The following is a 21,679-nucleotide window of genomic DNA, read 5'->3' on the forward strand; positions in this document are numbered from 1 at the left end:
GGTCCGCTGCCAGGAGGCCCAGTTATGTCACCCATTAAACGTCTTGACATCTTTTTCAGATTGGAGGCTGGGGGGCTGTTTTTTCTTTCCTTCTTTCTGCCATGCATCTTTTTAAGGAGACATTTAATCCGAAAAAATACAGCCTGGCTATGTCTTTGTTGATATTTATATCCGGCTGTGTTTCTCATTTACATAAAGCCTAGCTAATCAGCTTTCACAACAACAATGAGGTAATGTCTCGGCAGGTCTTTCAGGGAGGCACAATTAAAACATGTCCAATCCTATAAGAGGCAGCCAATCAATAAAGTCTAGGAATGGTAGACCTTTTTATGGAGAGTGTTTTGGCAAAGGGTTGCAAGATTTTATTTGTTTTTCTTAAAGATTGCCCTCTTTTTAATGCACAGGTGGCCTCATGGTAGTTTAGTAGTAACCTTTATAAACAAGGAAGTAAAGCTGATAAGTCTCCACATGTGATAGCCCATGTGAGGATGTTTGCATAACTCAGTCACCTCTGTGTTGTGTGGACATACTGTAAATAACTCAAACAGCATTCAGACAACTGTTGAATGACTATGTTGAATTCAATTTCCAGTTTTATTCTCAGCTGTTTCTCTAAATGCCCTGGAGATTTATCAAAGTAGTCATCACAGAACCGCCTCATTTGAGCTCTGAGTCTCAGTGACACAGCACACTGACTCTAAGATCATTGAGAGTGTGGTCAACAGGGGAGGGGCTTGTCCTGAAGTAAGCAAAGGCCTTTGGACGTATTTATTTTTCTCCTGTGAGCCTTTTGACCAAGTTACCCTCGTCAATCTTGTGCTGTCAAAGAGGGCCAGAGGTGGGAGCTACCATCTCTCTCTCTCTCTCTCTCACCGGGGCCACTGTGTGCCTGGGGATCCCAGGGTCAGGCCCTGGAGGCTTCTTTTGTAACTGTTGTGCACTGTACGTTGAGAGAGAGATGGTGGGAATTGTTCTGTCTGTCAGCTCCCGCATGCCAATTAGGCAAGCAACCATATTTGTTAACACCCTTTGTTGTACACTCGATCCAATCATTTTAATATAAGAGAAAGAATAAATAATAATCACCCAACTCATAGCAGCTTCATATCAACTGCTCCACTGTTTCCATCTTTCATTACCTCTATACCGCTTGCTCTCCATCAAAGTTCAGTTGTCAGCTCGGAGGATTGACACCTGAAGGGCAGATTCACGCTCTACAGAAATCTTTACATGCAGCCTTAGGGACGGTGGGTGGGGGGTAGAGGCAGCGAGGGGCGCAGAGAGCAAGAAAGAGAATAGAATGACCTCATCAAACAAAGTTTTTACATGTGTTCCTCCATCTGACACGCGTGTGTTTCTGATCTTACCATTTTTCTGGAAGAGGAGAATGTTTCCTGTTTGAGCAGACTGGCGGGTTCACCAAGGAGTCGGGGGGGTCGGATTGCTCAGCCGACGTCTGGTTCTGTTGAAGCAGATTCCCCACATCTCCATCAAACGGCAGCTCTGTTTTGGCACGGCTCTGAAAACTGACCCTGGTGGTCACTGATGTCTGGGGGTCTGCGGAAGACTTGAGGCTGCAACACTCTTTGCTGTTGCCCTGTTCCTGTTTGATTTGAAAGAGGCAATGGTTGTATCTCATAGAAAGTGCTGCTAGTCTGAAGAAATATGTGTCAGCTAGCAAAGAGGTGTTGTTTCATGAATCTCATGACTAGAAAGGAGCTGCAGTTAAAATGTCATTTTCAGAAGGAATTCTTGTCTTGTACTGAACTTAAATTTTGAACATTTGCCAAAGATACTTGAAAGTTGATACAGCATTATTTGTTTATCCTCCCATTTGTTTATATCTGCTTCTCCCTACTGAGGTATATGTTTTAATGGCATGCCAAAGCACACCTGGAGAATGTGCGCACAGATGTTCTGCAGTTCGTGTACACTTGTGCTTGTGTTTTCCTTCCTGTCAGAGTCTTTGATTGAACAGAGTAGCAGTGTGTTGAACAGGGTTGTCCCCTGACAAGAGCAGTAAGCAATCTTGTGTTGATGTTCTTCCACCTGAAATGTGATATAGTGGATGGGAGAGTGAGGGTGTGTGTGTGTCTGCTCTGCCTTGTCCAGACTGGTTCCTGTCTTGCTAATAAAAGAGATCTCTTTTTAGTTTTGGATACTGATCTCTCCACACAAGTTTAAAGATCTCATTCACGGTTCACACTGCATTTGCTCCTTAATGTCTCACAGCAGGCCCTCAGTCCCAGGCCGTGATTCATTGAGTGTCAGGTCTGCCTCTGGCTGCAATAAGGGCCCAATCAGACAGGGTCACACACACACAGACACTGAAGACAAAAACATGTTGTGTTGTTGTGCTTAGATGCGTGAATTTAACACTCCTTTTCTCCCTTACATCTTTTTACTTACCTTTTAATTTTTTTTTTTTTTTTTTTTAAATAGACTTTTCAAAATGTTGCATGATTACATCATAACTACAAGTAAAACATCTTGTGGTTTTACATTCCTTTTTTCAAAAATACTTTTCTGGTTATACAGTTTGCTCCTCTTACATCAACTGATGATCTGTAAGTGTTTCATAGATCAGACCCGTTTTAGAGATGTAGTGGGGTTTCCTGCTCCATCATATGAAGACAGTTGGGAGGCCCATGAGACTCTTTCTGCAGAGTTGGAAAGATGCGAGTTTCTGCCAAGAGTATTCACTTTTAGGGTAGCAAAACTTGTGATTCCAAATGTATAATGTTAATCACTACCTTGTCCCACCAGGCGCATTTGATCTTTTTCCAGTGCATTAATTGTTTTGTTTGTCTTGTTTTCAGTGTTTCCGTGCACTGTGCTGTAAAGGACCCCCGCCGCCGAGACCAGAGTATGATGTGGTGTGCATTGGACTGACAGGTGCTGGAAAGACCAGCCTGCTCTCACGCCTCTGTAGTGAGGGCAGCGACGGAATTGTTCCTACGACAGGTATATGCACATTACATATGGATCAATGGGAAAGAAGGAATTTCAGAGTAAAATGATGTATACCTAAATAGAAGCATGCAGATAGACAGACATGTACTCCTTTTCATCATATGTTGCCTAAGCTTCTGAAATGCTGTCATGCTTCAAGAACATGTTGTCCTCCGATGTAGAATCACATAATGCTATCCAGGTATTACAGCTCTCCAATAGGGGGAGGCATGTTTTCAGTATGTCTACACAGTGGTCATGCCAGAAATGCTCTGCTGTAGCTCACCAGCCAATACTCAGCTTTTTTTCTTCTAGTCAAGTGGGAGGCTGGTGTTAAGTATGTCCAGAAGAGGAGGCTTTAGGGTCAGTACATCATTCTCCTGGTAGTCAACGCTCTGCTTTCCATATACGCAACGCAATCCCTCAAGGACACTCACATTACTCTTCCCCTCCCCTGGCTTTGTCAGCAGTCAGTGTTGAGCTGTTGCAGAAGTCCCATTTTAGATTTAGTCATTGTTCACTTTAAAGGTGCAGTGTGTAGAATTTAGTGGTATGTAGTGAAACGGACTCGGCGTAAATGGAATATAATATTCATAAGTACGTGTTTGTTAGTGTATAATCCCATGAAAGTAAGAGTTGTTGTGTTTTTGATACCCCAGAATGAGCTCTTTATATCTACATAGAGTGGGTCCGTCATGTTGCATCACCATGTTTCTACAATATTCCAGGAATGGCAAATCAAACACTGGCTCTAGAGAGGGTCTTTTGCGTTTTTCAGGAGTTTTGTGCCCACTATGTATTCTTTTCTCTGCAATCTCAGCCAGCCACTTAATCCTGCACACGGGTCTTTTAAGCATTAGAAGCTAAATATAAAGTAATTCCCAAATGTGCTGCCTGTTACCGTTGTGCATGTCTCTGTGTCTCTACGGTAGTTCAACTGAGTGAACACCTGTTTGTGCCTGCCGCCTGGTAGACCTTAATGGATAAAGTATGTCGATCCATTACCTCAGCAGTAAAACGTTTTATGAACTTCTCTTTTTTTTCATTTAATAAACTTTTTTATTGTTTACCATGGTAACAAACAGTATACATAAACAGATACACAATAATTAACCCAACAATTAAACCACAACAATTAAAGTCAACTGTATGGTATTATTTGCATATTAATAATCGTATAGGGTCTATGACTAAATGTGTGTGCTCAGAAGATGTCACTTTGTCGGTAAAGGAAGCCCAGGCACTGATTGTTGATTGTTTGGCATTATACATTCTTGCTACTGACATCTTCATATTATATGCAGTACATATTGTTGCCAATAATTCCGGGAAAGAGAATGAAGAGGGTTCAAGCATTTTAATAAGGGCATCTTTGGACAATATGGCACTTAAATGTTAATTTGGTTAATTTCAGATTCCAGAAATACATTACCCTTAGACAACTCCAATACACATGCAGAAATGTTTCCTCAGTAGTGCAGAGCGCACAGTCAGGAGAGGATATGAGCTTCCCGGGAGTGAGATGCATCCAATGCAGTAATTTAAAATGTATCAGTTTGCGGTTGGAATTTTTAGAACTACCATCTAAACTGTCCCAGATTGTTGACCAGCAAATGTCATCCCCTGAAGAGCCAAGATCCCTACTCCAGGTTTGACCATGACTATGAGTGTACCTTTTGAAAGAGGTCTGGGTGTGATTCTCTACAAACCGCCATGTTGACAGTTAAAAGGACCATAATTGGACCAAGCTGACACTTAACAAGTTTAAGAGGAAAAGCAGAATAAACAAGGTCTTGTAACCAGTGAGGGTGGGCTATATTCTATTCTACCGGTCTCCATGAGACCTGAGCATTGGGATCAAGCTATGTTGACACAGGGTGTAACACATAGGACCAAAATGTAATGTAAAATTCGGGACAACCAACCCACCATCACTTTTACTTCTTTGCAATGTGCACAACTTGATACGTGGTCATTTACCACCCCACACAAAGTAACACAAACTGAAATAACTTTGTTTCATTTGTCCCAATAGCTATTTGGATAAGAAGTTTACTCTGGTGAGAATATCCATTTTGGTTACACTTTCGCTGACAGAGTTCATTTTGTCCATCTATTCAAGTCCCTACTCATTTTAGGATGTTTTGGAAGCACTTTGTGGAAGTAGATTATAAAGAGGGGTGGATACCACTGCTTAGATACATGAATGATTTAACCACTGGAATATGAGGTGGAAGTGTAGACAGATTTGAGGATGGATTAAGAGGCATGAGTTGGGACTTGAAGCAATTGATTTTATATTCACAGAAAGAGCTAATTTGGGTTAAGACATCAAAAATGTGTGGAGGGGCAATATTGGCATACAGCAGCATATCATCTGCAAATCAGGACAGAGAATTGTGTTTTTATTGGTTCACTAAGGGGATTTTGTCTGATACTCTTGGCTAGAGGTTCTAGAGAAAGAGAAAATAAAAGCGGAGTGAGAGAGAGAGAGAGAGAGAGAGGACAGCCCTGGTGGGACCCTCTAGAGATAAAGGTTGGGGTAGATAAGATGTTGGCTGTTACTATGGCTAAGGGATTTGTATAAAGTACCTTAACCAGCTTAATGAAGCCCTGACCAAGGCCAGACTTCTCAAGCACCTCCCATAGGTATTGCCACTCACTCAGCTGATCAAAGGCTTTGTCTGCATTGAGTGACCATACAGCACAGGGTGTTTAATATCACTTACAAAGTTTTATACATGAAGTAATCTGCTAATGTCTCCTGCCCGACGGGATTTTATAAAACCGATTTGGTCATGATGCACAAGTTTGGTCATACGTGTCTAAATCCTGGAGGTCAAGACTTTGGCATACGCCTTTATTTCAGCACATAATGGGTGGAGTAACGTCCCTCTCTGAAGACTTTCCTCGTTTCATATCAAGAATGGCCTATTTGAGCCTATTTAATATAATAGGAGTTCCCAAATGGTCTGCTTCCTCTTGAGATAAAAATGGGAGGTTTAGGATTCCATTAAGTCCTTACTTTTTACAATGTCCCGAGTTATTTCTGAGGACTAGAGGTTAGGGACTGTTTGTTATTCATCAAAGGGAGGGTGGTGGCTGGGGTGTGACTTGTTTCTTTTTAAATAATTTTTATCTTGACTCTCCCTGGAGGTACAAATATTTTTCCTGAGTGACTAGGGGGAAATGCATGACCCTCCCTCCATCATAAATAGCCATATTTTATTTATATTTGTATATTCACACCAAAGATAGGTAGTATTGGACAAAATAAAAAGCAAAGGCTGACCTTTTTCCAACCATTGCATTTAATAGCAAACTGTGACTGTTAAATCTTGACCCCCCCCCCCCCCTTTCCCCCGTCAAGCAACTACTAGCCCAACTTTACTGCATTCTCTCTTACAGTACTGCAAAAGTTACTTATGATAATTACAGCTCTAAAAGAGACTAACTTAGACAGCCAATGAAATAAACAAACAACACAGAGGGAGTGAGAGTTATCACCAAAACAAACAAAATTTTTCAAGTGAAATGAAAATCCTCCTTGCAGAGAATTCCATCATCATACAAGCTATGTGTCCACTTCAGCAGAATCACATCATAGTGTGCACACAGCCAACATTAGCTACATATATTAATGACAGTTTTTCAACAGTTGCAGCAGCGGCCATAATATCGGTTGCTTCGGCAGGTGTTATTAGATTTTAAAAACGTAACTTTTGGTGATTGCTATTACGTAAGTTACTTGAAAACGAAATCCTGTTGAATTTATCCTGTTGTGATTAGTTCTGGAGTAGGTCTTCCTTTGCCGATTAACTCTAGCTTCTCATTAAAAGTTAATATTGAAATGGATAGTCTTCACTAACCATAGTTACTCCTGGCTTATTTATGTTTTTTCCAGCTAGCTTGTGATTGTGTCTGTTCCATTTCAGTGCACCACTTAGCATGTAATGGTGAAGGAGTTACACACTGAATAAAGTGTAATCTTGCAGTCAGCGGCAAAAGTCAATAATTGTCAGTATTCTGGATAAAGAGGAAGAGGTGTCATGCTAGGGTCCAATACAGTGAGCTCTCATGATTTCAATATTCAGGTCACCCAAAGAAGGAAACCGTTGGGAAGGGATGCAGTTATGTACTGGTGCCCTCCGTGCCCTTGGGCATCCCTTGGATTTGGATGTTATTGCAATGACTCTAGTCCTCTGTTATCTTACAACTGTTATCAGTACTGGTCTTCTCTGTGGGGTCCATACACTACAGAATTGATATGCTGATCATAGTTTAGGCAAATCCTTTGTGCAGGTGGAAATGTTCTGTGAATGATCTGTGAATTGAATTGATGCTTATCAGCCATCACTAGCTTGATTGATTGTGTTAACTACTTTAACCTCCATACTGCTGCCAGATTCACTTAATGTTTCACATGAATTGGTGGCAGTTTGCTTGGATGTCCATAGTTGTTTTCTCTGTGACTGCATTGTTGCATGTTCATGTTTAAAACACAGAAAAACGTTTAACAAATATGTTTAATTTGATGATTTGGGAAAGATGTCTCTGTCTGGCAACATCTATCATGAAGAATAACAAGAATGGTTTCCCCTGCTTCATGATTTTTGACTGTTGTAATGTGTTTAAAAGCCACATTAAGCATTTAATTCAGATGTTTAGAAAATCCTAATCGATTGTCTCTCCCTTCTTTTGTGTGAATGATACCAAGAAAGGAATTCCCACCGCGACAATTTAGTATAATTTGAACAACATTAAATGTCTTCCGTCAGTGGGTTTCTTTACTATTTCCCACCGTATGCTACCACAGAAACAGACCACATAATACGTGGTAGCACTTTAGACATTAACTCTATTCTCCACCAATTCCAACTTGGAGCAAAACACTGTTTAGCTTCTTTTGTTTTTCTGTTTTGCTAACCAGGACCACACAAAGTGTTCTTTTCTTTCCTTTTTACAACACAAATATGTTGTCAGTGCTCTTTGTGTTCATCAGCTGGTGGTTTGGAAAAGGTTCACTAAACATCCCAGGGAAACAAAATGGTAAAGTGGATTTCAAGTCAGTTTTTTCACTATTGAAAGGCAATCCAGCCAACATTCCTAAAAGTTGACTCTCATCACTTCTAACACGTGCTGTCCACACACACACACACACACACACACACACACACACACACACACACACACACACACACACACACACACACACAACACACACATAAAAATGGCTTTGTCATTACACTGATTGACTCTCATTTTTCTCCTTTCAGGTTTCAGCATCAAAGCAGTGCCATTTCCAAATGCCATCTTGAATGTAAAAGAACTTGGAGGTAAGAAATACATGAATAGTCTTGGTGTAAAAAATTGCCTCTTTTGTCACATGAAACCCACAATGAAAACTGGTGGGTGAATCTGTGTCAGATGAAATAGAGTGGTCTACCAATGATGTTTTCTTGTGGGTCAACCCAGTTATTTGCAGGTTCATTGGCTGCAGCCCCAAGATAAATTAATTGGGTTTCTGAATGTGGTTGTACATTTGAAAATTCCATCAAAGACACGACACTTGAGGAAAAAAAGCAACAACCACCGTTTGAGTATACAGTGAATTTTTTATTTGAACAGTCATATCATCATATCAAACTTATCACATATTGATTTTACTGGTTTATTTTGACTGGATAAAAAAAACACACAATTGATTATGTTAACTTTTTAATCTCTTTTAGTATTTTTACCTCAAAAAAGGTAACTCAACTCCAGATTTTAGGACTCAAAACTTGATCACTGATATGGCGAGTTTCCTGGCAACATTGACTTATTCTCCTTATTGAATAACACAATATATGCTACAAGCTTTAAAAACATTATTTGATATTTTACTTCTGCAGTTGTTCAGTGTTCAATACAAGTTACTAATAGTCAAAACTGATATTAGATTTTGATATGTTATTTCATGGGTTGATGGGTTTATTACCATAAAGCTCTCAGTATCCTCTTCCTTTAAGTACGTCCATAGGATGTGTTGGTAACATTACTAATCTGAATATGTAGATTTGCCTTTAAAAAACAACAAAAAAAAACAAAAACAAAAGCATGTCAGTCTGTTTTTCCTTTTACATGATAACACATTTTTTTTTATATCTCATTTACTCTCGTCAACATTAACTGCTTACACAAAACAGCGTAAGCGTATTTTTGCTTTTACCTCCATTTGTGTACAGACGTAAGACCTGTTAGGGTTTTGTAGAGTGGCTGTACAGTCTGCGTAATGTTATTCCTGGAAATGTACAGCACTCGAGGAAACCGTTTAATAAGCACAGATGAGGGATCTTGAGTTGGATATACGTAAACAGAACCACTGGGAGGACTCCAGTCCTTAAAGGGAGCCTTAAAAGAGGGATAAATCAATGCTATCCCTTCTCCTGCAAACAACTTAGTGGCACCAGAAAACGTATTGTTTTGTTGGGAGTTAAAATAATTTATGTTGTTTTCTTCACACTGAGTACTCGACAGGTGCACCGCATATTTTGAAGGCTCACCCAACGTAGCCTCCTGAAAAGATGAAAAACATACACGCACAGACACACACACTAACTAATGCGCAGACACACACAAAGAGGCACCAGGGGACCACCAACGAGAGTGCTACCAAATTTGGACAGAGCGCATTAGGGGGTTTTCAAAAGAGGTTTTTCTGGATTGGGTCAAAGCCAGTCTGGTGGGACATTATTGTGGTTGGAAAAACACTGGTCCCACGCATGACACGTTTGATTTAGAGAAGTTAGTATAGGCTGCTGCCACAGCAAAGGATGATGAAATCTGTTCTCTTTTTCTCTTTGCCCCCCTGCCTGGACCCTTACTCTCCGGCTAAATAGACACAGAGCAAAAGAATTTGAGCGATTTATGGTGCCATCCGTTATGGATGAGTTAGAGAGGGTAAAAACAAGCACATGATGTTTTGACGACTCTGCTGACTACTTTTTGTTTGGATTGCAGTAGCAGATTTAGTTTGAGGTGAAATGTTGACATACAGCTCTTTTTGTTTGGCTGAGTGAAGGTGTACTGTCCTAGTTCCAAATGTATATGACGTAAATGTGGAGTCTTGAGAGTTGATGCTCTTGCATAATGTTCCACTGGTCAGTCTTTCAGATCCTTTTCTTATTAAAGCAGCCCCTTTCTGCTCTGTTTGTAACTTAGTCAACACTTCTCATTTCTGTCAGTATCCCCCCCTTTTCCCTATGGCTTTAAAACAAGCAAACATGCCTGGTTTAGTTTTATGTTATTTTGCACTGCATCAATGATGCAGAAAAATGATACAAGATGTGACGCACAAACATCAGTATTCCTGACCCCAAAAAACGTGTTTTACACAATACCTTTGTGGCTTGTTCTCTTCACTCAGCCTTGACTAAGGCAAGGGGCGAAGCGCTTGTTGAGGAGCGTGAAGAAGTAAAGCACTTCCCATTTATTTCCTTCCCCTCCCATTAAAAAGCCCAGTGAATGTCAATTAAGTATTCTTCCTTCCTTTACACTAAAAAATAGTAAGACAGATGATGTGGGCAGATGACCTTAAAATGCAGCAGTTCAAAAATAACATTTAAGACACAAATACTGATGCTGAAATCTGTATTTGCAGTGAAAACCACATGAAGTCTCTCCTCACTAAAGCCCTAGCCTTCACTCTTGTCTTATGCTGTTATTCTATCCTTGCTGTTTGCTTGGCAGGGTTATCCTGATTATTGCTCAATTCATTTCATCTGGGAGACAGAAGTGGTTTAAGTTTGACAGGAAGAGGGCACATGGGAGACAAGCGAGTGTTAAGGTCAACACCTTTGGCACGCAGAGAGATCTTGCATACAGCAGGGAGTGATTGTAACATGGCACTTGGAGTTAGCTTAGGAGCCAGGTCTCCTCTGTCATCTAAAAGTTGCAAACTATTAATCCATGTAAATAAAGATGTTCCAAATCCATCCCAAGGATCGATATTGAGGCCGATCCAGGCATATTTTAAAGGATATATATATATAAAGCCAATCAATTGTAGATCCCGTCATTACCGTACTCTAATAAGGGCTGCATGATACATTTTTTTCTGAATGGTCATCACAATGTACACATGTGCAATAGTTACAGCAGGACGTGCGACTTCAAGTAAGGGACGTTAACTCAAAACACTTAAAGCTCCAACTTTTTTTGCTTCTTGATACAAAGGAAAACTAGCAAGGTTCTCATTTTCCATGACTAATCTACAAGATCTGTTATTACATAATTTAGCCTCATTAAAGGATTTTTTGTTTGGTTTGATCATTTCCCAATGTGCTCTGATTAAGTGGTGCACTTTATCAATTTATCAAACAACCAAAGCAGGTTTGCCTACCACAGCTTTAAAATGACTGTTGCCTGTTTTGGTTGGTTCAGAAACTGATCAAGTGCACCTCTTCACCAGAGAACATATCATGCAGCTATGCATGCAGCATCTGCGAATCACCTGCCTCTAAACATGCACGTGGCACAACGACAGTTACACTTAAATTGTTAGAAAAGGATAGATTTTTAAAGAAAAGTATTATTGTTAATGGTATATCTGTACATGAATAACACACTGCATGTATCTGGTGAAATTCCCCCCCCCCCCCCCCCCCCGCCCCCCAATATTGTGCAGCCCTACACTATACTGTGTTTTAGCCACTTAGTTTCACAGGCAGACAGATTATATAAGATGTGGCTAATTAACATAAATTCTGTGAGTATCTTGATGACAAGCCAAAATTGAATTGAGCTGTTGTCAGGTTTGTATGCTCCCTTGAAACCAGTGTCTGTACTCGGCCAAAGGGCTTTTGTGAGGGCAGAACCCTCACTTGGTCACACCGCTGTTCAATTAATTGTGGAGTGATATGTCCTCTTTCTAGTGGTTGTCATCACGTGAAATTCAGGGGTTCAGTTAAACTCTCATTCATATCATGTCATCTCGTCAATTATTTAAGATAACCAATATTCGTTATTTTTATTTTTTCTTTATTCATATAGTAAGTGGCAGAAAGGCCGACGGGAAACAGGGAGAGGGGGCGTGGTGGTGGCTGGATTTGAACCAGGCACTGATTACGTGACGATTGGATGATTTGGATTAAGAAGCCTGTGAAAAAGTCAACGTGTCTCTGCTGCTATTAGGGCTGGGCAATATGGACAAAATCAAATATCACAATATTTCTGACCAAACACTTAGATATTGCTGCTTGATTTTGATGCTTTCACAAAATATGTTGACATTGAGATTTTTGATGAATAATAATCAGTAATGTGGATATAATGACTAAGTGGGTAAAGGCAAATAATCACTTAACTGTAAAGCAACCTCTTAAAACCAGGAGAAGAAAACACATTTGCAATATCACAATATCCAAAATCTAAGGTCATCTAGTTTAATAACATGAAAACCATACAATATCAATATGTTGCACAACCCTATCTGCATTGTAAAGCTAAGGACTTAGAGTTTGATCAGGGCCAGAACAACTAGATCGGGAGATTCGGGACATCCCCACATGTAGGTAATTTAGAACTGTAACTTGAATAGTTGCTAAGCCTGGTAATGCATTTTTTTAGTCTCTCTGCCTTGAGTGCGCTGGACCAGATTGTCATAAGCTGTCTATTAAACCAGAGGCACAAAACAGCTTTTGAGCAGGAAACCCTGCTTTTTGATGCCTGTAATGATTCAGACCGAGCTTTACGTGTGTCTCACTCATGCATCTGTCATTAAGGTTCCTGCCGTCTTGTTTTCATTTTCTTCTCTTTCTCATCTTCAGCTCTGTTTTTTGCCTCTGTTTTCTTCCTTTCCTTTATGTCTCCCATCTCTTCTTCTGTTTACCATTGGCTCCAGATTGTGCTTGTTTTTTTTGTTTTTTTTTTGTCTTATCTTTGTGTCTCTTTTCAATTGTCACTCCTTTTGTTAAGCTCTCCTTGCTTATTGATTCGAACACATTGTCTGTCCTTGATAAAGCACACAACCTCATATTGTTACCAGACAGACAGGACTTGTCTCTGTCTTGTCGTATGATGTGTTTAAGTAACCTAGTTATTGGCAGATTTCTGCAGAGCCCTGATTTCTTAAATATCATGAAAATGAGAAACCTGTTTCCTGTCATTGGAGTAAAGAATTTAGAGAAAAAATGTTTTTTTACAGAAAGATTTCTCCTGGAGAAACCTGATGTATCGGGAATGTATTTGGGATAATAGGTTTTTTAAGTGGGTTTCTACATGTGTGCCTGTGCATGACAAAAATGTCCAAACAGGGAAAGTATGGTTGTGACAGCATTGTGGCAGGATGAAAGGACAAAGTAATTAAAGCCAAAGTCTCACTGAAGCGGTAACTGAAATAAATACATCTAAATATGTTGTTTTCCACAGCTGAACAGCAGAAAGGCAAACTGTGTGGTCTCTTGCTGAAGTGTCTGTCCTCTGTCAGAGCTGTCGGTCAAATGCTCAGAAAAGGCTGCAGCGCGCCACATTTTACTGATGCACTTGAAATATAAAAATGTGGGGGGTGGGGGGTGGAGAGAAATCTGATGGCTGTTAAACAGGCTTTACTGCAGTATATATTGGAATGTAAAATGTTTCTCTATGTGTCTGCTTGAACATGATCTCCCCCAATAATTTGTCTTCTTAAATGCATGTAAATCTAGTAATATGAGCCCATTGAGCTTAGTATTGAAGAAGGGACTGAAATGATCCTGTCCTCTATCTCTTTAAGTGTGACACTGACACAGCGGGGTGATGTCACCTCCATGACACATTGTATTACTTACTCAGTTAGAAGCAATTAGAACATTTAATCAGGAATTAAACAAATACCCAGAGAGAATTGTGGGCTTTTGCTCCAGCATGAAATAGGGAGACATTATTCACTTTATCACAGGGTAGCGTCACTGCAGCAAAATTGTGTGGAAACATTGTATCATGAAGCCTCTTTGCACCCATCTGAACAAATTGTAATCAAGTATTTGTATTTGGTTGACATTGGGAATTTTGTATCTGGCAATCTTTAGTCTGGTAAGCATTTGCTACTCGGCTGATGATGCCAGGTATGGGGATTAGGTGGGAAGGGCACCTCCGGGAACACAGGGAGGAATCTATTAAGTGAGCGTATGAGCGCGTGTGTGTGAATGTGTGTGTGTATATGTCTGGACAGTGACATGACGTCAAGTCTAGACGGGCCATTTCACAGTGTGCATTCATGCCACACGATGACAGCTGATGAAGAAGTGGTCCTAATAATCACCACTCATTGCTGTTTAGTTTTGTGCCTTTAGATTGGAAGTAGAAAGGTAGATATTTGTCACATGCGGTATTCCTGTTTAAACATTGTATTTGTCACCCAGGCTTTCCAATTATTTGCTCCATTCACAATATAGTGGAAATGAGAACATTTATTTATTTATTTAAAAAATGTGCCAATTTACAGATGGATGTGCTTTTGTTTGTAGATGAGAATGTGTGTGTGTGTGTGTGCATATGAAAAAAGTGCATGCATATGATGCATTTACACCTCAGGTAATGTAGTTGAATTTTTATCATTGTGTATCATTGTCTCACTTTGGGTTAAATGACTGTACGCCATATCAGGTAATATGCAAGAACATCACAGAATACTCACAGAAATAGTTGTCTATGGCCACCAACAGCCATAGGAGGTATGTGAGCACATCTTAGACCAAAACCACAACGTCGTAGTCATCACAGACACAATATGGTTCCTATTACTATCAAGTGGGACCACAGTGTGTGTGTGTGACTGAAGCAGGCAGGGAAGCTTTTATTTTGCATTGGAAAAAAAACTGAAATAATTTGTAAATTGTCATTTGGGTTTAAATATGGTTCTGGTAGTCGCATACTGTTCTGATTTTGTTCTGAGGACAGCTGTGTAATTGATCTCTATTTGAGGCTTTGTTCAAGGATATTTTGCTGTTTGATGTTGGGGATTTTTGATGCTGGCTGAATGGTCCATCACAGATACTATAAGGGGCAACCCGTTAATACCTTAACAGTGCATTAGCTAAACCAACTTCTGGAGTTAAGATTTAAAAAAAAAAAAAAAAAAAAAAAAAGAAAAGAAAAGTTTGAGGACATTTTAATTGCAGGACAAGTGTCCAAGGACAATAAGGACATATCCATATGTACATGATATTTTTGCTCATATTGGTATAGTGGGCTATATGTGCAAGAGGGCTGGGTAAAGTGGAATATTAATAACTTGAGTGAAGCGATGAATCACATGGTCCCAACCTGTCACATTACTTGTCTTTTAACTATAAACAGCTCTGCCAATCACAGCAGCACATGATGAAAATGGACCAACCAGAATACGACTCCTATAACTCAAAAAGGTACCACATTTCTGGAAACTAGCTCTGTCAATTATATGAATAAATGAATTAACGTGTTTCAAGCTAGACCTCACACAGGAACTGTTTACTTCAAAACAGAGACTGCTGGGACTGCAGGTTGATAGGAGTATCAACAGCTGAAGTGTTTTCAACCTCACTCCACCCCCAGCTCATTCCTCAGTGAAGTAAGCAAACTTTACTAGAGGCCTCCCTCACCAGTCCCAGCACTCCCTCCCATCACTGTATTGTAGCTGTTATGTTCAGAGAAAAAAAAAAAAAAACACTGTCTGTTTTTTGTTAGGGAGACATCAAAAAGGGTTGCTTTCAGTGTTTCTACTTTCAAGAGTGAAAAAAAAGACTTGATTAGCAACATGTTGGCATTTTGTTCAAGGTAAACGCTGGCTGAAGCTGGTGAAGGATAGGAGGCAGAGGTGTATGGGAAAGTATTGTTTGAAGCTGCCTGGGAATCTGAAATCATACCTGCATTCATACCTCATACCCAACAGCAAATAGAATAGTTGTCAACAGTAGCCTAATGTAGAGTAAATGAAAATATAGGGTAGTAGGTTGAAACTTAGACCATCCCATCCTGTTTGAATTTGTGCATTAATTTAGTACACACCAACCAGTACACACTAAAACAGAAAGAGACTCTGAATTGAAGGAAAAGACTGTCTGCATTTAATTTTTACTGCGTAATTGCTTGCTTATGTTTTACTGGCATTTGCCTCTGAGTTTGGTTTATTAACTCATTGCCACACTTTGGTAAATAAAACGAAGTAACCTGATCACTGAAACATTGTTGCCACTTGTGTTTGTGTAACCAGTAGATGTCTGTTTTTCTCATTTCCCGTCTCTCACAGCACTACTGACATCATGACTCCCACATTATCTTAGGTCTCACTGTTTTTCATATTTTCACATCTTGTTTTGACCTTCACTTTAATAAACTTGCACTTTTGAACAACACAGTTACAATAAGACATAGTTACAGTAATTGTATTAAGTGATTTACAATAAAATAGCTAGAAGTAAGAACATTAAGAATTAAATCAATCAAAAACTATTTTGTAAAGGTGAGTTTTTAAAAGTGATACATTTGCTGCCCATATGTCCTCTAAGTCCACGAGCCCTGACAGCAAAGGCTCGATCAGCTTTGTGCTTGAGTCTAGATCTTGGAACAATGAGAGAGGAAGCATCTGAGGATCTCAGGGAGAAAAGGGGTAACATGAGGCACAAAGAGGTCAGACATATAACTTGGGGCTAGGCCCCATCCGGGCTTTAAAAGTAATCCGTAAGATTTTGTAATCAGTTTGATAAGCAACACGCACCCAGTGCAGGAATGCCTGGATCAGTAAAATATGGTCTTGATTTTTAGTTCCTGTTAAAATGACTGTAATACTAAATAGTTTTTGTCTCGAAATGTCAGCGAATATCCCCAAAACCTAACTCCTCAGCCCCTTAAAAAAGTGAACGTTGCTCAATAAGAACAAATCAGATACACAGAGTTGTGTATAAACATCTGATGTACCGCCCCACCGTGCCATCCCAGCTTCTGGTGTACAAGCCTCATGTATTTTCATGCATTTTTTGTATTTAGTGTCAGTGTTTTTGTGAAAGAAAAAAGAAACATATTTGCGGGGGTTACATAAATAAAGCTGCCATGTCTATTATAGAGTTTGGACATGTCATAATTTTAACAACACCTTAACAACTACAGCTATAGTCCAATGGTGCCTTAACCGGAATTCAAAAGCACTACACTATGTGGAAAATACTTTTGCTAATTTTCTGTGCTGATGCCAAAATAGAAAGAATCGTAACTAATTTAATACATCTACATACCATACCTTCATTAAGATTCATGCCTCCCAGAACTCAAACCATGCATAAAGGTTATACATTCATGTATAGTTTGTTGTACATTGTATAAGTAATTAAACTCCTTGTTTCTGCTTGTTGCCATCTGCTGCAGAGGGTTGAAAAAGTCTTGCTTGGCTGAAAGGGAGAGGGAGGGCTGGGTTGGCTGGGTTGGCTGGGGATGTGTTTTTTTTTCTCAGATCAGATTTCTCTCCATTTGATTCCAGAGAGAGTTACTCTGACATCACAGACTTACATCAAATGTTTTTTCTGTAGTGTGATACTGTCATAATTGTTGAAATTATAGCATGGATGAATGTTTTCTTACATTGCCGACAAAAAAACACATGCAGTATATTTACAGACACACATTTAAACTAACAATTTAAAACACTTAAAACTAACAAATGATATAAATAATATGATTTGTAGTTTTATTACACTTTTATAATGGTATACATTTTTATTTAGGTTCAGTGCACTGCTTGCATATGAATGGATAAATTGTTACTGTAAATGTAGAGAATAGGTCGTGTCAAGCTAGTTCCAGGACAGCTGGAGTGGAGTTTCATATAATAACAAATAAACAATCTTGCACACACACACTGGTGTTAAACAGTAAGTCAGTCCTCAGTCTCTCAATACAGATGTAAAAAAAAAACAACCCATAACTGATGCACCATTTTGTAAATGTTTAACAATGCACTCAGGGATTAAATTCATCTTGGAAAAACAAGAGATACCAATTTCCTTTGCCAGTTGTAGCCTCTGTAGATAATTATGTAATGGAACCACAAGATCATGTTTTACGATATTCTGTGCTAACTGGAATCTATTTTGCTCTCTTGCCATTACTAACATGATGGCTTGTGTTGCTGTTCTCTGCACCTACACATTCAACCAACATCTAAATGGATCAGGTCTAAAACAGTCAAATTAAGCAAAACACAATGAAACGAAAGTCCCTCCATACTAAAGAATGTGTTTTGTTTTTGTCACGTTTTTATATTTTAGCTTTACTGAGGAGAATAATGTAGGTATGTGCAGTATTTGACATTTGAAGGCTGATTTTGTATCATTTGATGAAGGAGGAAAGTTTCTTCTTGCCTTAAGTCTGAGTTTAACAGATACAGGATGATTTTGTGACATCACAACTAATTTGGAAGCCAATTTTGGTCCAATGTGACACATGTACAACAGTTTCACTTTTGAAAAGAACAATATTTGCATATTCATAGATTCTGGATTTTGCAAAAAAAAAGGAGTAGTGGCTGTAGTTTTAAGAATTAATCATTTACATTTGTTTTGTGTAAAACCTTATCAAATACTAAACATTATTCAAAGCAGTAGGTCATATAATTCAGTTAGATTGTTGATTTGACCAGTAATTTATTTTTCCATTCTTATAGTCCAAACCCAGACAGCGAATAAACGAGACATTAAGTCATCCAACTCAGAAGGCAGTACTTGACGGGGTCCATGAGAAAATTTGACTTTCCCTCACATGTTGTTTTACCTTTTTGCAGTTCTACTGGCTTTTGGGATCTAAAAGTGAGAAAATAAAACATATTTCTTGTAATTACAAAATGTATGAAGTGAGAAATAAACAAAAGTGTTTAATGGCAAAAAAGTAGAAAGGAAGAGAGAAAAACGAGCAAAGGAATGAAGTCTGGTGCACTTTTTTGATTAATGATATTGTAGGACTGCCAGAATTCCTTACAATTATGATGTCATGTTTGGAAATCCTCCTGTCAGACCAATAGGTGGCAGAAGTTGCCAATGAGATCCAATGAGACGTGACGGACATTCCACCATTTCCAGGCAAAGATGAGAGAAACTTCCTAGTCAATCGCTCAAGTGCCACTTTGTCTGATAGCTTTCCACTCCAGTGAGAGGTGTGAGTAGAAGGAGTGGGGGAGGAAAGAAAGAAAAGGAGGGAGAGCACGAGGGAAGGGAGGTAAATGTCACTGAGAGAACTTTGTGATGTTTAAACATTTGCCAGCCTCATATTTCATCACTTCTTGGCAATTACCTCACAATGAGCAACAATAACAAAACAACAGTTCAAAAGATTGCAAAGGAAGTGATCTCATCAGGCTGATGATAATTTTAACCAGAGGAAGAAGATTTTGTAAAATAATTTTTGTAGCTGTTTGTATGCAGTGTAAACAAATTTGATTAGCATGTACAATTCACATTTAGTATGACAGCATGTGAGAAGGAAAAGGACAATATTCCTCTAATTAAATATAAAAAGTAAGAATGTCAGTGGCATGGCTGCAGTGACAATAATGCCTGTTGGTTGGTTGGTCTAAAACTATGGTCCAGATTGTGATATCTTGACAACTATTGACTGGATTGCCAGGCAGTTTTGAACAGGCATTCATGGTACCTAGGGGATACTTGGCGATCCCCAGACCTTCACTCAAGCACCATCAGCAAGTCAAACTTTTCACTTGATATACCTTAACGTCTACTCAATATATTGGCACCAAATTCTTTATAGAAATGTGTGGTCGCCATGAGATTGATATTTTTGTTTCAGTGTTTTGACAACTCCTGAATGGATTGCCATGGTCACGTGGCACATGGTCATTTAAGATGTTGAACATTATATCTTCTAAAAATAAATGGCCTAGCATTATCATTTTGAGTATGTCAGTATGCTAATGTGACTATTAAGCTCATTGCACTGCAGTGCCTACGTACAGCCTCACAGACATCCTGTAGCGGCTTCATGGCTGTAGACTCTTATTGTTGCATGTAATGTGGTGTTTATGAACCATGTGGTGTTACTACCTCTGTATAGAAATTGACTCGCCATCTTAATGATTAAATCTTTTGACATTCAAAAACTCTGGCTTGAAAGTTTTGGAAGTTGGCTTCAAAAAGCCTCATTTCCTCATTAATGCAGACCAGTGGCTTTGATCAGCTTGTCTTCAGGAATTTACAGTGAATTCCAATACAAGAACAACAGGATTAAAAAGAAAGGAACAAGATGTCCCGATGCCGAAAGAGCATGAGTAGCATGGAGGATATGACTAGTATATCATGGTTTGTGGTCTTGAGTGAGTTTGTCAGCATCAATGAAAAGAGGGTGACAACAGCAGCTGTCAGTGGGCAGTCATTCCTGACTTAAAGAAGAACCAAGTCTTTTTTTTGGTGGAGGGGTGTGTGTGTGTGTGTGTGTGTGTGTGTGTGTGTGTGTGTGTGGTGGGGGGTGGGGGGGGGGGGGGTTCACTGCTTGGAAAAAGAAGAAACATTATAGATATGCTTGTTAAAGGATGAGCATTTCCAGAGCCAGATCCAGAGTACTGTTGGTATGCAGTCTGCAGATAGGACATTAAGCCAGAATTTGTTCTGCAGCCCCAGTACAAAAAAAGACTGATTCTTTTATTGAGTTTTGAATTGTAAAATGGCATTAAATTCTTATGTGATTATTATGTGACAGTGGCATGATTGCAGAAGAAATTGGTCTGTTAGAAAAAAGTCGTGAACTGGCCCCACTAAGCTCTACTAATCACAGGCTAATGTTTTGCTTCTGGTGAAAAATGGTTATGGTCAGTGGTTGGGTTAGGGTTAGTTAGTTCTTTCAAAACTGTTGGGCTTTGAACACACCCTGAATGTCCTTACAATGAAGACAATACATCAGAAATTGTGAGAATAATAGGAATGGACATTTTTTACATAAACATTTATTTCCTCTTCAGAAGCATTGCCTGCACTGTCAGTATGAAAAAGGATGGGCCAGCAGTAGTGGCAAAACAGACATGACTGACTCATTTTGTGAGCATGTTGGTCTTCCTCAAATTACTTACACTAACAAATAAAGTTGCCTTGAACAAAACCATTGTGAGCTCCAAGTTAGCGCACAAAAAAGAAACCATATGTTGTTCACAATGAACTCAGTGTTGGCATTGTCTTGAAATAGCCCAGACTCCATTGAATAATCCACTGAATATGTGTATTTACTTAAACAACTTTGGAGATAATTTCTACAGTATGTTGTAACAAGTAGTAGTTGAAAGGAGCTGTGGAGTAATTGGAACTTAATTACAACAATACCATGGTAAATACCATGGAGGTTTTGCTTATTAAATTATATGCATTATTATTATTTTCTCTCAGATTAATTGACATCATTCTAAACATTACAGAAGTAATTGCTTGGAAGAGTACATTTTTACATCTGTTTACCTGGAAAGCATCTTTTTTTATGGTTACAGAAAATCCATGGTCAGATTCAAAATGCTGTGATGCATAGATTACATACATACCTGTGATGCATACAAACATTTGACCAAGGACCAAGAAAAATGAAGAAAAATGCCACTACCAAAAGGACTGGCCTTTACTTATATCTGTCCAGAGTGGATCTTTCACTATAGTTTATAATGTATAATAGTATATTCCAAACTCAAATTGATTCTTTACAATATTAATTATTAATTCAGTAGAAACAAATAAAATGGGTTGTATTG

The 21,679-nt window shown here is 39.0% G+C and overlaps 1 protein-coding gene across 1 annotated transcript in view; it reads left to right on the forward strand.

Annotated features, from left to right (window-relative positions):
- LOC128364171 (ADP-ribosylation factor-like protein 15) overlaps positions 1 to 21,679 on the forward strand; it is a 113,178-nt gene that overhangs the window by 40,743 nt on the left and 50,756 nt on the right. Inside the window, 2 exon segments of the mRNA XM_053324712.1 lie at positions 2,820 to 2,964; positions 8,229 to 8,288. Of these exon segments, the coding sequence (XP_053180687.1) occupies positions 2,820 to 2,964; positions 8,229 to 8,288 (205 nt within the window).

This window comes from Scomber japonicus, chromosome 9 (genome assembly GCF_027409825.1).
Source record: "Scomber japonicus isolate fScoJap1 chromosome 9, fScoJap1.pri, whole genome shotgun sequence".
NCBI classification, from domain to species: domain Eukaryota; kingdom Metazoa; phylum Chordata; class Actinopteri; order Scombriformes; family Scombridae; genus Scomber; species Scomber japonicus.